This window comes from Dendrobates tinctorius, unplaced genomic scaffold (genome assembly GCF_039654945.1).
Source record: "Dendrobates tinctorius isolate UK_male_01 unplaced genomic scaffold, ASM3965494v1 ptg000342l, whole genome shotgun sequence".
NCBI classification, from domain to species: Eukaryota; Metazoa; Chordata; class Amphibia; order Anura; family Dendrobatidae; genus Dendrobates; species Dendrobates tinctorius.
The window spans coordinates 1850501-1865422 of record NW_027362008.1 but is presented as its reverse complement, the minus strand read 5'-3'; the positions used below and the strand labels follow the sequence as shown (position 1 = coordinate 1865422).

General features: G+C 44.1%; 2 protein-coding genes across 3 annotated transcripts in view; one reads left to right on the top strand and one right to left on the bottom strand.

Moving 5' to 3' along the window:
- LOC141074931 (uncharacterized) overlaps positions 1-14922 on the top strand; it is a 1026924-nt gene that overhangs the window by 829390 nt on the left and 182612 nt on the right. The window lies entirely within an intron of this gene.
- Positions 1-14922, bottom strand: part of LOC141074948 (uncharacterized) — a 157679-nt gene that overhangs the window by 103427 nt on the left and 39330 nt on the right. Inside the window, 4 exon segments of the mRNA XM_073562276.1 lie at positions 7627-7744; positions 7867-7964; positions 8070-8148; positions 8227-8324. Of these exon segments, the coding sequence (XP_073418377.1) occupies positions 7627-7744; positions 7867-7964; positions 8070-8148; positions 8227-8324 (393 nt within the window).

The following is a 14922-nucleotide window of genomic DNA, read 5'->3' as shown; positions in this document are numbered from 1 at the left end:
TTAACCCTAACCCAAACCCTAAACCCTAACTAACCCTAACCCTGACCCTAACCCTGACCCTAACCCTGACCCTAACCCTTAACAAAACCATACTTAACCCTAACCCTGACCCTAACCCTGACCCTAACCCTGACCCTAACCCTTAACAAAACCATACTAACCCTAATCCTGACCCTAACCCTGACCCTAATCCTTAACAAAACCATACTTAACCCTAATCCTGACCCTAACCCTGACCCTAACCCTTAACAAAACCATACTTAACCCTAATCCTGACCCTAACCATGACCCTAATCCTTAACAAAACCATACTTAACCCTAATCCTGACCCTAACCCTGACCCAAACCCCAACCCTAACCCTGACCCTGACCATAACCCTAACCCTAAACCCCCTTAACTAACCCTAACTCTAACCCAAACCCCTAAATTCCATGGTTTAAAAAAAAAAACGCATATGCAAAAAAACGCATACATGAGCATGCCAGTGCGCACATATGCGCATCCATAGGCTATAATGGCCATTTTTAGCGCAAAACGTGCGCATATCTGCGCATGCGCTTTTTTGCAGGGCCAAAAAATGCAACATGCTGCGTCTGGAAAATCCCAACGCACACCCCAAAAAAACGCAGCGCATGAAAATCGCATACATGCGCTTACCAGCGCGCAGGTATGCGCACCCATGTTAAATATAGGGGAAAAAACGCATGCGCAGGTGTGCGTTTTTTTCCAGCGCTAAAAAACGCAAATGTGAAACCAGCCTTACTCTCACTAAATACATCAGAAAAATCAGCCAGATAATCAGGAATATCATGAGACTGAGGAGAGGTGGAGAAAACAGGAGCGTCCCTAAGAACACACTGACAACCCCAGCTCACCACAGACACAGATTTCCAATCCAAAACTGGGTTATGAGTTTGCAACCAGGGGAAACCCAGAACAATAGTATCATGTAAATTATGCAGAACCAAAAATTTACAATTTTCTTGGTGGTCTGGGGCAACTCGCATTATCACCTGGGTCCAAAACTGAGGTCTATTCTCTGCCAAAGGAGTGGCATCAATACCCCTCAAAGGAATAGGTGTCTGCAGAGGCGTCATGGACAAACCACAACGTTTAGCAAAGTCCAAATCCATCAGATTCAGAGCTGCTCCTGAATCCACAAAAGCCTTAGTGGAAAACGTGGACAAGGAGCAGATCAGAGTAATTGCCAAAAGGAACTTAGGTTGTACACTGCCCACAGCAAATGTGTGTGCAAAACGTTGCTCTCGTTTAGGGCAGACAGAAATAGTATGAGGCGTCTCCACAGAAAAAACACAGCTTATTACGCCTTCTAAACTCCTGACGTTGCGCCCTAGACAACACCCCATCACATTGCATAGGTTCAGACATTTGTTCAGAAGGTGGCAGCGCCTCCCGTGTAGTCTTACGTTCACGTAAACGCTGATCAACTTGAATGGCTAATGACAGAGCCATCCAGACCAGAGGGAACAGGAAATCCCACCATAACATCCTTTACGGTCTCTGATAAACCTTTCCGAAAGAGAGCTGCCAGTGCACTATCATTCCATGTAGTAAGGACCGCCCACTATTGGAATCTTTGACAGTATAACTCTACAGGATCCTGACCCTGGTTTAATGCCAACAGGGTTCTCTCAGCTTGATCAATGGCATTAAGTTCATCATACAACAACCCCAAAGCCTGAAAAAATGCATCCACATTAGTCAGAATAGGATTTTCAGGTGTCAAAGAAAAGGCCCAATCCTGGGTATCGCCGCGCAGCAAGGATATGACAATTTTAACCTGCTGCACAGAGCTCCCCGATGAGTTAGGCTTCAAGGCAAGAAATAATTTACAATTATTCTTAAAATTCAGAAATTTAGACCGATCCCCAGAAAACACATCAGGAGTAGGGATCTTGGGTTCAGCAACATGTGACTGAATGAGGTAAGTAGAAATTCCCCGCACTTCAGCAGCAAGTTGCTCCACACGATCAGACAGTTGCTTAATCCTCCTACGGCCCCAGAGAAAAAGAGGAAAAAATATAAAAAAAAAATTGACACTTTTTTTTTCTTTTTAAACAATTCCTTCCTGCTTTTGAGTACCCTAGAATCTGCGGTCTGGCTGGTGATTCTGTTATGAATGGGTCACCGAGGAGGAAAAAAGCAACAAATGCTAAGTCTCAGAAAACCAGAGAGGTTGGTCACTATGCAGACTGCAGAGCCCTGATCTTAACACACAACTAGAAGCAGTCGTGGAGCGTGCCTACGGTGGTCCTGGACGCCTCGTCACAACCGGAGAGCTAAATAAGCCTAAAGTAAGAAAAGAGGAAAACTAACTCCACAGAGCAGACCCCAAAGGAAAGACAGCCCCCCACATGTATTGACGGTGAAGCAAGATGAAAACACAAAGAAAGGCAGAAAAATAGGCTGAGCAAACGATGGGGCCAAACTAACTTGCAAGGAAAGGAAAGATACTGTCTGCAATCTGCCAAAAAACCCTACCAAAAATATAGGTCCAACGCTTCTGATACCAAAATTCATCCTGAAGTCACTAGACTTCTCCCACTATATCAGCACTCTGGAATATTCTGAGACAGAGCAAAAAGAGGCCAATCTAATAAAGGACAAAAAGACAAATTGGCAAATACAGATAAATAAGAGTGGAAATTCAGCACAGCCCAGCCGGGCTGGCTGACCACACAAAAACTGAGTTGACCAACAAGAGCAAGTGTGAACCTTAGCAAAAAAACAAACCTAACTTGAGAAGACTGGAGCAGAGCTGAAGTCCAAGACCTGAGCAGCAGACTGAATCACAAGCAGCAGGATAGGGCGTCGGCTGTCTTATATCCAGTCTGATACTCCAGAGATCCAATCACTATCCTCCTCGTCAGGTGGCAGACCATTACCAATTAAACTAACCTCACTACCTCCTGTCACCACCAGAAGGAAAACGGAAGGAGAACTCCCAGCTGGTGGAGCAGAAAATGAGCTCATAACAGACTGCTTCAATACGAGTTACCTTGACGCGGTGAAGCAGCTTGGTATACATTTTTTTGCAAAAAAAGTATTGACTAAATACGCTGTATTTGTTATCCAGCACTTGCTGATTACTGTCATATATTTTACTGCAGAGTATTTTTGCAAATCTGTTTTCTTGTTGTGTCTCAGTTAGTGGGTGGTGTGAACGTTGTCTTACCGACTTGTTCATATTTGTGCATGTCACATGTGTTTTTAATCCGTAGTTCCCTGACTGACCTGAGGGTAAGGGGGGCACCGGAGAGCTGCGAGTTCCAAAGTGGAACTGAAAAGTTTCGTGAAGTATTGTGGGCAGTGGTGGGACAACCAAAATAAACCCCCCTGCGGTAAATTGTTAGGGCAAGACAAGCTTGCTGTTTTTTTACCACATGGTGCCAGCGGTGAGATAACCAAGATAAGCCCCTCCTGTGCCTGTGATAGCCGTGTGTTGGCAGTACGTCGTGTCCCTCCGTTCATGACACACCGGTGTTAGTGGCAGGATTGTGACAGTTCATCTTTACATGAAGCAAATGGAGGACACAAGGAAGGGAGTCTATATACGATGAACGTACAGTCACTTCTCAGTCTCGAGGATTAGGGTCGTTTCATCAATCAACTTGTGTAGCACATTGTGACAGGGCCACTGGCAATGTATGTGAGGGGAGATGTGTGTCATGAAGGTGGCCATCTTCTGTGACGTGAAACCAAGAAGTTTCTGTCCAGCATGTGCTGATGGGTTAATCAGCCATGATAGGGTTGGGTTTTTGTGAGTAGCTGTAAGTGATGGGTGGAACAGCTACTCACCATATCTCCACCTCAAGCGTGTGGTTCGGCAGGTAAAATAGCCGGCCACTGAGGGTTTTTTCGACGTGTGTTTGGAGGCAAGGAAGTCTCCAGTCTGGAGCTCCAGTGGGAGCTGAAGCTTATTGTATCCTGAGTGGGTGAATCCCGCAGGCACTCGGACTGTGATAGAAGTGATCTTTTGTTTTGCCGTTACGCCAGAAAGGCAGTGTTCATTATGTGAAATCCTGCACTGGTTTATGCCGTTTATATAAACCAGTGGAAGGAACGTTCCTGTGTCCACCTCTGAGAGCAGCCGAGTGAGCCAATCACAACATGAAGAGAGTAAAATTAAAAAAACACAACAGCAGAATAAAGCTGATAAAGATAAGCAATAAGGTGAAAAATAAACCTCATCCTCCACTAAAAAGCTCCTCATACAGCGGATAAAGAAATGATGGCTCCTGGGATTCAACAATGAAAAACAATAGTCCTGGTGGATAGAGGGGTTTTACAGGTTCAGAAACTCCAGTCCTCCATATGTTTGTTAAAAAACAAGGCAACCTGAGCTTCACTCCACCTCCCCGGGTCCAGAGCGGAGGCTGCACCACTGAAAGATATATGTCTGTTATTGTCGGCAGCGCTGACGTCTCATTGACAGCACTATAGCCAATAGCAGAGATCAGCGGCTCTGCCCGAATAGATGGCATCAGCTGCTCAAAACCACAGAACTCACCGACTGGCTGCAGCGCTGTCAATGTGATATCAGCGCTGCAGACAATAACAGACACTGGGAACAGGAATGGAGACTCAGCACTGGAGCAGGGGAGAGGGAATGAAGCAGAATTGTTATTTGTTTTAATAAACTGCAGCTGAAAGACGGTGTATTTCCAAAACCAGAAAGCCCCTTGTCACAGCGGTGACTCGCCTGCGTTCCTGTCACCGTGCTACTCACTGCAGTCACCGCTCTGCTTACCCTTATATATGGCCGCCGCGCTGACTCCATACAGCACTCCCAACTCTGCTGCATATCACTCATGTCTCCACATGGCTTTAAGCCAGATTCTGCAGGAATTTAACCCTGCTGTGTCCTGCAGAGCTTGGTTTCCAGCCAATCACCAGACATCAAGTGCTATATCAGGCAGCGTCACCCTCCTCGCCTTGCCTGAGCTTAGGTTCCAGTTTGCTGGTAGCATCTCGCTCACAGTCAGGGAGTTTTGTTGTTTTCCCTCCCGTTATCACTCTGCTTGCCTTCTCGTTTATCCTGATCTCTCCGCTCCTGACCTCGGCTACGAATTCTGAACCACTGCTGCCTGACCTGACCTCGGACCGTCTGACTACGCATCTGCCTCGCCCACATGTACATGAGTCTCTGACCCTCCGGTTTTCTGCTGCAGTCCCGGTGACTGCCCTGGAGTGGTACCTGCTGTATATCGGCAGCCAGCCTATCCTCACCATCAGAGGCACCAGCGCTACCAGCATTACACCCCTTTAAGAGAAAGCAGCACAGCAGCACTCTGTAAGGGCCAAAATATATGCAAACACTGAATACATGAGCTCTGAACTGCATTATTGCTAAATGATCGATAGGAACCAGCACTAATTAATTACAAGTACCCTTGGGAAGAGTGCACAGACAGAAATCTCCTCCCATCAGCCCAAGGGTGCTTTTAATTAGTGCTAGTTCCTACCTGCCCATTTAGAATGTAGGCCTGTAGCCCGGGAGAGGCATGTTTGATAAGTATTAGGTTAGGTCCTCGTCTGAGAAGTGTCACCTTGCTGTGGTTGATGGGCACACATGAATTGCTAATTTATGCGCCAAGAACCTTCATTTTTGTAAGTACATTTTATTTAGCCATAATGCAGCTCAGATCTCATGTATTCGGTATTTGCATATATTTTGCCCCTTACTGAGTGCTGCTGTGCTCCTTTGTTTGTGCTCTGTGCAGTCATTATAGCTCGCACCTGTTCACAGTGACTGGAGGCGCTGGTCAGTTTTTTGTATCACCCCTTTAAGAGATTAATATGATGCAATTTGTTGATAAAACAGTACATTACCTGTAGAGCTTTTCCCACATTGTGAACAGGAGTACGGCTTCTCTCTGGTGTGACTTCTCTCATCTACAACTGGAGCTGATTCTTATGAAAAACATTTCCCCCATTATAGGCCTTACAGATCCATTTTTATTATTGATTTTTAGCCATTTTTCTCTTAGTTTTTCATCCTCACATTCCAGGAGTAATAATGCTATTTCTCACTTATCTGTGCAGTTCTTCTGCTATTCAACCTATAAATGTAGGAAAATACTGACACCTGGGTGTTACCATTCCCTTTGTCAAAAGGGCGTTCCCCTACATTGTCCAATCAGTGCAGAGTGTCAGAAAGAGTGGGAACGCATGCATGGAGAATGGTAACACCCCGTTATCACGTTATTCACAAATCTAGGAGGAACCACCGGGAATCTGGGCAGGAGGTTATTTCTTTGGTAACACAATTCTTGCCAGAAAATAATTTCACCCTATTTACTGGTAAAAAAAAAAGTGAGGAGCCACATGTTATACACCGGGGGGTGCAAGAGGGCCGGATGTTATACACCGGGGTGCAACAGGGCCGGATGTTATACACCGGGGTGCAACAGGGCCGGATGTTATACACCGGGGTGCAACAGGGCCGGATGTTATACACCGGGGGGCAACAGGGCCGGATGTTATACACCGGGGGTGCAACAGGGCTGGATGTTATATACCGGGGGTGCAACAGGGCTGGATGTTATATACCGGGGGAGCAACAGCGCTGGATGTTATACATCAGGGGCAATGGTGCTGGATGTTATATACCGGGTGCAATGATGCTGGATGTTATACACCGGGGGGTGCAATAGGGCTGGATGGCATTGGCACCTGAAGGAGAATCCAGAATGCAGTGACTGATGCGGGCGGCCCAATACTCTTCTCTCTATAGTGAATCTATCCATATTACAATATTCGCCATAAATGACATGCTAACAGGTGATATAATTTGTGCATGGTAAACGGCGCCCGCTCGGGGCAGTACCTTGTCTCCAGCTTTATAAGCTGATTGTACCAGGTCTCAAAAAGCAACTTGGTTGCCAGATAACGACAACTCTAGATGTGGCCATCGCAGCTGTTTGTAGATACAAGCTCGTAATCCCTCATGATAAAGCAATTCTCCACCCCGGCACAGAGGAGTGACGGAACACTTATCATGCATTGTCACCTACCTGCTGTCCTCCAACTGATACCTGTCTTCTGGTTCTCCTACATCCAAGATGGCCTCTATAGCGGCAGAAGGACAACAGCCGTATGTCTGACCCACACCTCCATAGCATGGCACTTACTGACTTACCACAGGGGTCTTCATGCCACCTGGTAGCCAACCTGGATGTAGAGGGACCACAACACCGGCCACAGTGTAGGAGGCAGTAAGAGACAAACAGAGGAGACAGGTAGGACGACTCTACACGTGACATGTGTCGTCACTCGTCAGCACCAGGCAGAGGCTGCTACATCACCGAGATCCATAGGACGGGGAGATTCATAACCTGTAACACAAGCTCAGTAATTTATATGGCAGCACGGGACTTGTGGAAAAAAAAATATGGACAGAAAGGATGGAAGTAATATTTACAAAGGTAAAGGTGCACCGCCAGACTCTGTACAGGAGCAGCCGCGCCATCACCAGACGCTTTGCTATGATGTGGACAGTGGATAAAGCTTCACTGCACCAGAGACTCCACACGATATCACACACCGGTCGTCATCATCACACAGTGGTCATCAACATTATCACACCAGTTATTATTACACACCTGTGGAAACATCTACCAGAATCTCCTCCTTCCTGTCACTCACACACGGCTGATCCCTCCTCGTCATCGCTTCTTCTTCTGTCTCATCCTTCACTTTATTCTCAGTCGGATCTTCCTCCTGATATATCAGATGTAACAATCAGAACAATACAAGAAACCACCAAAATCTGTGACATCTATGACCTCGATCAGAAATGTCCCCCCATATACAGATCCGGTACAAGGCTCAGCACCATCTACCTGATGATCCTCCAGGATGTTGTGATTCTCCTCTGGACAGTCCTGGGGACACAGAGGATGGGGACTTCTCTCTGGTGGATTTCTCCTCCTGGATCCATCTGTGGAGACACACAGTGATGGAATAGATTGTGTCATGTGATGATGAGATGATGGGAGTAGAAGTAGGTGACCACAGAAGAGACATGACAGTCTCCCCTCCTCACCCTGCTGATCGGCCCATATTGCGATCGCCTCTTGTGCTCCATGTATAACCTCAACCTTAATATCAATCAGATCTTCACCCTAAAAAGAAAAATGTAAGATGAGCTCAGGTCCCATCACTTCATGGTCAGATGATGTGGGGGCTTCAGTGTCATCTACCTGATGATCCTCCGGGATGTTGTGATTCTCCTCTGGACAGCCCAGGGGATACAGAGGACGGGGACATCTCTCTGGTGGATTTCTCCTCCTGAGTCCATCTGTGGAGACACACAGACTGAATACATGACCTGCCGTGTATCTGTCTATATATGAGACACGTCTCTCAGAACCGGTAATTCTAGGTTTATGTATCAGGGACTACATGACATTGTTGTGGTCCTCACCACCGGTACCGAGGTCCCAGCACATTGTGGGGCCCAAGTATGAAGTGATAATCAGCGAGGACAAAGCCTAGTGCTCTCTGCTCTGCACTCGGAGGATGAGGACCCTGAGGAGAGGGACAGAGAAGACCCTCGTCAGCCAGATGGAGGAGCCGCACTAAGAAACACAACTTCTCCAAGTTTCCCTCCACCAGGGATGGAACCACAGAGGAGCTGGAGAAAGCTGTTACAAAAAAAAAAATCTCTTTCTTGGTCGCCATTTTCCAAGAACGACAACGTTTCCATGTTTCGGGACATGGGGCTGGGTGAGGGCTTATTTTTTGTGCACTGACCTGACGTTTTTATTGATAATATTTTGGGGCAGATACTGTTATGGTAAATATTTTATAATTAGTTTTGATTATTATTTTAGACAATTAAATCAACCTATAAATCTTTATTATTTTTGTATTTTAATAATAGCTTTATAAGTGTTATTCATAAAAGCAATAACACCGGGCGCTGGCTCTATATACAGGTGTCTGACTGTTAAGCTTTCATTTTCTGTTTTTGAAAGTCTAGTTAATTGGACAAAGCGAGCTTCAAGGAATTCATAATAAACTTCTGCAGGAGTCAATTTATGACTCGTTATTAATCCAACTGAAATACTTTCTTTCCCAAATTAAAATATCTTCTCTTTTAGGTAATGTAATGTAAGAAGCCATTCCTATTTTTCTTTGTGATTGTAATAAAAACTTGTGACTTGGCTTCTGAGATAAGACAAGCCAGTAACATAGTAACACAGACATCAAGACCGAAAAAAGCCATGTGTCCAACCAGTTCAGCCTATATTCCGCCAGAATAAATCCCCAGATCTACGTCCTTTAAAGAACCTAATCACTGTAAGATACAATATTGTTAAGCGCCAGGAAGACATCCAGGCCTCTCTTGAACCCCTCGACTGAGTTCTCCATCACCACCTCCTCAGGCAGGGAATTCCAAATTCTCACTGCCCTAACAGTAAAGTCCTCTTCTATGTTGGTGGAAAAACCTTCTCTCCTCCAGACGCAGAGAATGTCGCCTTGTGACCGTCACCTTCCTCGGTATAAACAGATCCTCAGAGAGATATTTGTATTGTCCCCTTATATACTTATACATGGTTATTAGATCACCCCCTCAGTCATCTTTTTTTCTAGACTAAATAATCCTAATTTTGCTAATCTCTCTGGGTATTGTAGTTCCCCCATCCCTTTTATTAATTTTGTTGCCCTCCTTTGTACCCGCTCTAGTTCCATTATATCCTTCCTGAGCACTGGTGCCCAAAACTGTACACAGCACTCCATGTGCGGTCTAACCCGGGATTTGTACAGAGGCAGTATAATGCTCTCATCATGTGTATCCAGACCTCATTTAATGCATCCCATGATCCTGTTTGCCTTAGCAGCCGCTGCCTGGCAGTGGCTGCTCCAGGTAAGTTTATCATTAACTAGGATCCACAAGTCCTTCTCCATGTCAGATTTACCCAGTGGTTTACCGTTCAGTATGTAATGGTGATATTGATTCTGAACTGGGAGTGCAGGTGGTCTTCTCTTCCATCCTCCCAGTGGATGGCCATGGAACAAGGAGGTGGAATAAGATTCTGCAGGTGAACAACTGGCTACGTCGATGGTGCCATCAGCAACGATTTGGATTTCTGGATCACGGAGTGAATTACCTATGCGATGGACTACTTGCTAGAGATGGGGTGCACCTTACGAAGACTGGAAAACATGTATTTGGAAGTCGCCTTGCTACACTTGTAAGGAGAGCTTTAAACTAGAACAACATGGGAAGGGAAGCAAAAGACCAGAAAAAGCCATACACCTGACAAATGCTATTGAGAACTCTGCTATTAGAAGTGGAAAGGAAGAACAAAGACAAAAGAATCTAAATAATAAAAATATTGGAGAAAGAGAAACCAAACACAAACTAAAATGTTTCCATACTAATGCACAAAGCATGGGCAACAAACAAGGAGAACTGGAACTACTAACACAGGAAAAGAAATATGATGTCATTGGAATCACTGAAACTTGGTGGGACAATACACATGATTGGAATACAAGACTAGAAGGACACAACTTATTTGCAAGAAACAGACTTGATAAACGAGGAGGAGGTGTCGCATTGTATGTTAGAAACGCGTATATCTGCACAGAGATTGAAGCTTCAGAGACCGGGAGTTCTGTGGAAACTGTTTGGGTAAGAATACAAGGACAGAACAATGGAAAGGACACCATTGTAGGCATTTACTACAGGCCGCCTGTGCAAGCTGAAGATATGGATGAACTCTTTATGCATCAAATGGCCAAGTTCTCCAAAAAATATGACATAGTTGTCATGGGAGATTTCAACTATCCAGACATTTGTTGGGAATCTCTCTCAGGCAAAACTAACAGGTCAAGGAAATTCTTATCCTCTCTTGCTGACAACTTTATCTTCCAAAAGGTAGGGGAGAAAACAAGGGGAACTGCTACCTTGGATCTAATCCTTATAAACAGGGAGGAAATGGTTGAGGAGGTAAAAGTGGCTGGGACCCTAGGAGGTAGCGACCATGCTATTTTAGAATTTTGGATAACTAGAGGCGGAAGACCTGTGAAGACTAAGACGTCAAGGTTAGATTTCAGAAAGGCAGATTTTAAGGGATTCAGAAAGAGAATTGGAGGGATCCAATGGCTGGATATCCTTAAAGACAAAAATGTCCAGGAAGGATGGGAAATCTTGAAAAATGAAATTCTCAAAGCACAATCGTTAACAATTCCGAAAAGAGGGAAGAATAGGAAGCATTTAAGGAAACCAGGATGGATAAACACAGAACTTAAGCACATGCTAAAAAGGAAGAAAAAAATGTTTATAAAATGGAAAGAGGGAGGCATATCTAAAGAAGAATATAATGCTGTCTGCAGAACCTGCAGGGCACAAATCAGATTATCTAAAGCTGAAAATGAATTGAGGCTTGCAAGAGATGTCAAAAGCAATAATAAAGGATTTTGGGGATAGGTCAAAAGTAGAAGAAAAGTCAAAAGATGCTATAGGATTTTTACAGGATGAAAATGATGAAATGGTAAGACAGGATGTTGAGAAGGCTGAACTTTTAAATTCCTATTTTGCATCTGTTTTCTCTCAGAAAGGAAATGTAACATCAACTGTTATTCACTGTCCTATTAAGGGAATAGAAGAATCCAGGATATCTATAAACAGAAAGATAGTGAGAAAACACTTAGCTAACCTAAATGAATTCAAGTCTCCAGGTCCAGATGAATTACACCCCAGAGTACTGAAGGAGATAGCAGAAGAAGTTTTTGAAGCCCTCTCCATAATCTTTGAAAATTCTTGGAGAACAGGAGAAGTGCCAGAAGACTGGAGAAGAGCAAATGTGGTTCCTATCTTCAAAAAGGGGAAGAAGGTGGACCCAGGCAACTATAGGCCGGTGAGTCTGACTTCTATACCAGGAAAGATCTTTGAACAAATTATTAAACAACATGTATGTCAATACCTGGATAAGAATGAAGTGATTAAACAGTCAGCATGGGTTTGTAACTAATAAGTCATGTCAGACTAACTTAATTTCCTTCTATGACGGTATCACTGATTGGGTGGATCAAGGAAATGCTGTAGATATAGTATATCTTGACTTCAGCAAAGCATTTGACAAAGTCTCTCATACAATCCTTATTGAAAAAATGACTAAGTATGGAATGGACAAGGCAACTGTTAGGTGGATTCATAACTGGCTTAGTGATCGGACCCAAAGAGTGGTCGTAAATGGCTGCACATCCAGTTGGAAGAATGTCTCAAGTGGGGTACCACAGGGCTCTGTCCTGGGCCCTGTATTGTTCAACATCTTTATCAACGATTTAGATGAAGGAATTGAGGGTAAACTGATTAAATTTGCTGATGACACAAAGCTAGGAGGGATAGCTAATACTAGAGAAGAGAGAGAGAGGATTCAAAAAGATTTAAATAAACTGGAGAAGTGGGCAGCAACTAACAGAATGGTTTATAACAGGGAGAAATGCAAAGTACTACATCTGGGCAATAAAAATGAAATGGGAGGAATAAGGCCAAGTGACAGCACATGTGAAAAAGACTTGGGTATACTAATAGATCACAGACTGAATATGAGTCAACAGTGTGATGCAGCAGCAAAAAAGGCAAACGCAATTCTAGGATGTATTAACAGAAGCATACAGTCTAGATCACGTGAAGTCATTATTTCCCTCTACTCCTCTTTGGTCAGACCTCATCTGGAATATTGTGTCCAGTTTTGGGCACCACAATTTAAAAAAGACATCAACAAACTGGAGCAAGTTCAGAAAAGAGCGACCAGAATGGTGACCGGTCGGCAAACCCTGTCTTATGAGGAAAGGTTGCAGGATTTGGGAATGTTTAGTTTGCAAAAGAGAAGACTGAGAGGAGACTTAATAGCTGTCTACAAATATCTAAAGGGCTGTCACATTGTAGAAGGATCAACTTTATTCTCATTTGCACAAGGAAAGACTAGAAGCAATGGGATGAAACTGAATGGGAGAAGACACAGATTAGATATTAGAAAAAACTTTTTGACAGTTAGAGTGATCAATGAGTGGAACAGGCTGCCACGAGAAGTGGTGAGTTCTCCTTCAATGGAAGTCTTCAAACAGAGGCTGGACAGACATCTGACTGGGATGATTTAGCGAATCCTGCTTTGAGCAGGGGGTTGGACCAGATGGCCCAGGAGGTCCCTTCCAACTCTACGATTCTGATTCCTTCTTCCCATGTGTATAACCTTATCATTGTGAAACTGCATCTGCCACCTTTCAGCCCAAGTTTCCAACTTATCCAGATCCATCTGTAGCAGAATACTATCTTCTCTTGTACTGACTGCTTTACTTAGTTTTGTATCATCTGCAAATATCGATATTTTACTGTGCAAACCTTCTACCAGATCATTAATAAATATGTTGAAGAGAAGAGGTCCCAACACCGACCCCTGCGGTCCCCACTGGTCACAGCGACCCAGGTAGAGAATATACCATCTATAACCCCCCCCTCTGCTTTCTATCACTAAGCCAGTTACTTACCCATTTACACACATTTTCCCCCAGACCCAGCATTCTCATTTTGTGAACCAACCTCTTGTGTGGCACGGTATCAAACGCTTTGGAAAAAAAAAATCAAGATCTACCACGTCCAATGACTCACCTTGGTCCAGTCTATAGCTTACCTCTTCATAAAAACTGATTAGTTTGGTTTGACAGGAGCAATTCCTCATAGACCCATGCTGATATGGCGTTACACAGTTATTCTCAGTGAGATCATCCAGAATAACATCCCTCAGAAACCCTTCACATATTTTACCAACAACAGAGGTTAGACTTACTGGCCTATAATTTCCAGGTTCACTTTTAGAGCCTTTTTGAATATTGGTACCACATTTGCTATGCACCGGTCTTGTGGAACAGACCCCGTCGCTATAGAGTCCCTAAATATAAGAAATAATGGTTTGTCTGTTACATTACTTAGTTCTCTTAGTACTCGTGGGTGTATGCCATCCGGACCCGGAGATTTATCTATTGTAATCTTATTTAGCCGGTTTCGCCCCTCTTCTTGGGTTAGATTGGTGACCCTTAATATTGGGTTTTCTTTGTCTCTCGGCATTTCATTTTCCACCGTGAATACCGTGGAGAAGAAGGTGTGTAATATATTCGCTTTTTCCTCATCATCTACAACCATTCTTTCCTCACAGTTTTATAAGGCTCCTACACTGTCACTTATGATTCTGATACTATTGATATAGGTGAAGAACATCTTGGGATTAGTGTTACTCTCCTTTGTGCTTCTCTGTCTCCTTTTTGGCAGCTTTAATTAGTTTTTTAGATAAAGAATTTTTCTCCCTATAGTTGTTAGATCCTCAGCGGGGCCATCCTGCTTTAGTAGTGTAAATGCTTTCTTTATACTGGTAATTGCCCCTCTTACTTCTTTGTTTGGCCACATTGGGTTTTTCCTATTTCTTCTCCTTTCATTCCCACAAGGTATAAACCGCTTACAGCGCCTATTAAGGATGTTCTTACACATTTCCCATTTATTATCTGTATTCTTATTTCTGAGGACATTGTCCCAGTCACCAGATTAAGGGCATCTCTAAGCTGGTCACATGTTGCCTTCCTAAAGTTCAGTGTTTTTGTGACTCCCTGACAAGTCCCCCTAGCGAAACACAAGTGACACTGTACAATATTGTGGTCGCCATTTCCTAGATGCCCGACCACCTGCAGATCTGTTATTCTGTCATGTCTGGTAGATAGTATTAGGTGTAAAGTGCTGCTCCTCTGGTCGGATTCTGCACCAATTGTGAGAGATAATTATTCTTGGTTATTAGCAGAAACCTGTCGCCTTTATGGGTTTCGCAGGTCTGTTTCCCAGTTAATATCCGGGTAAAGTCCCCCATAACAAGGACCTCATTATGGGCTGCAGCTTC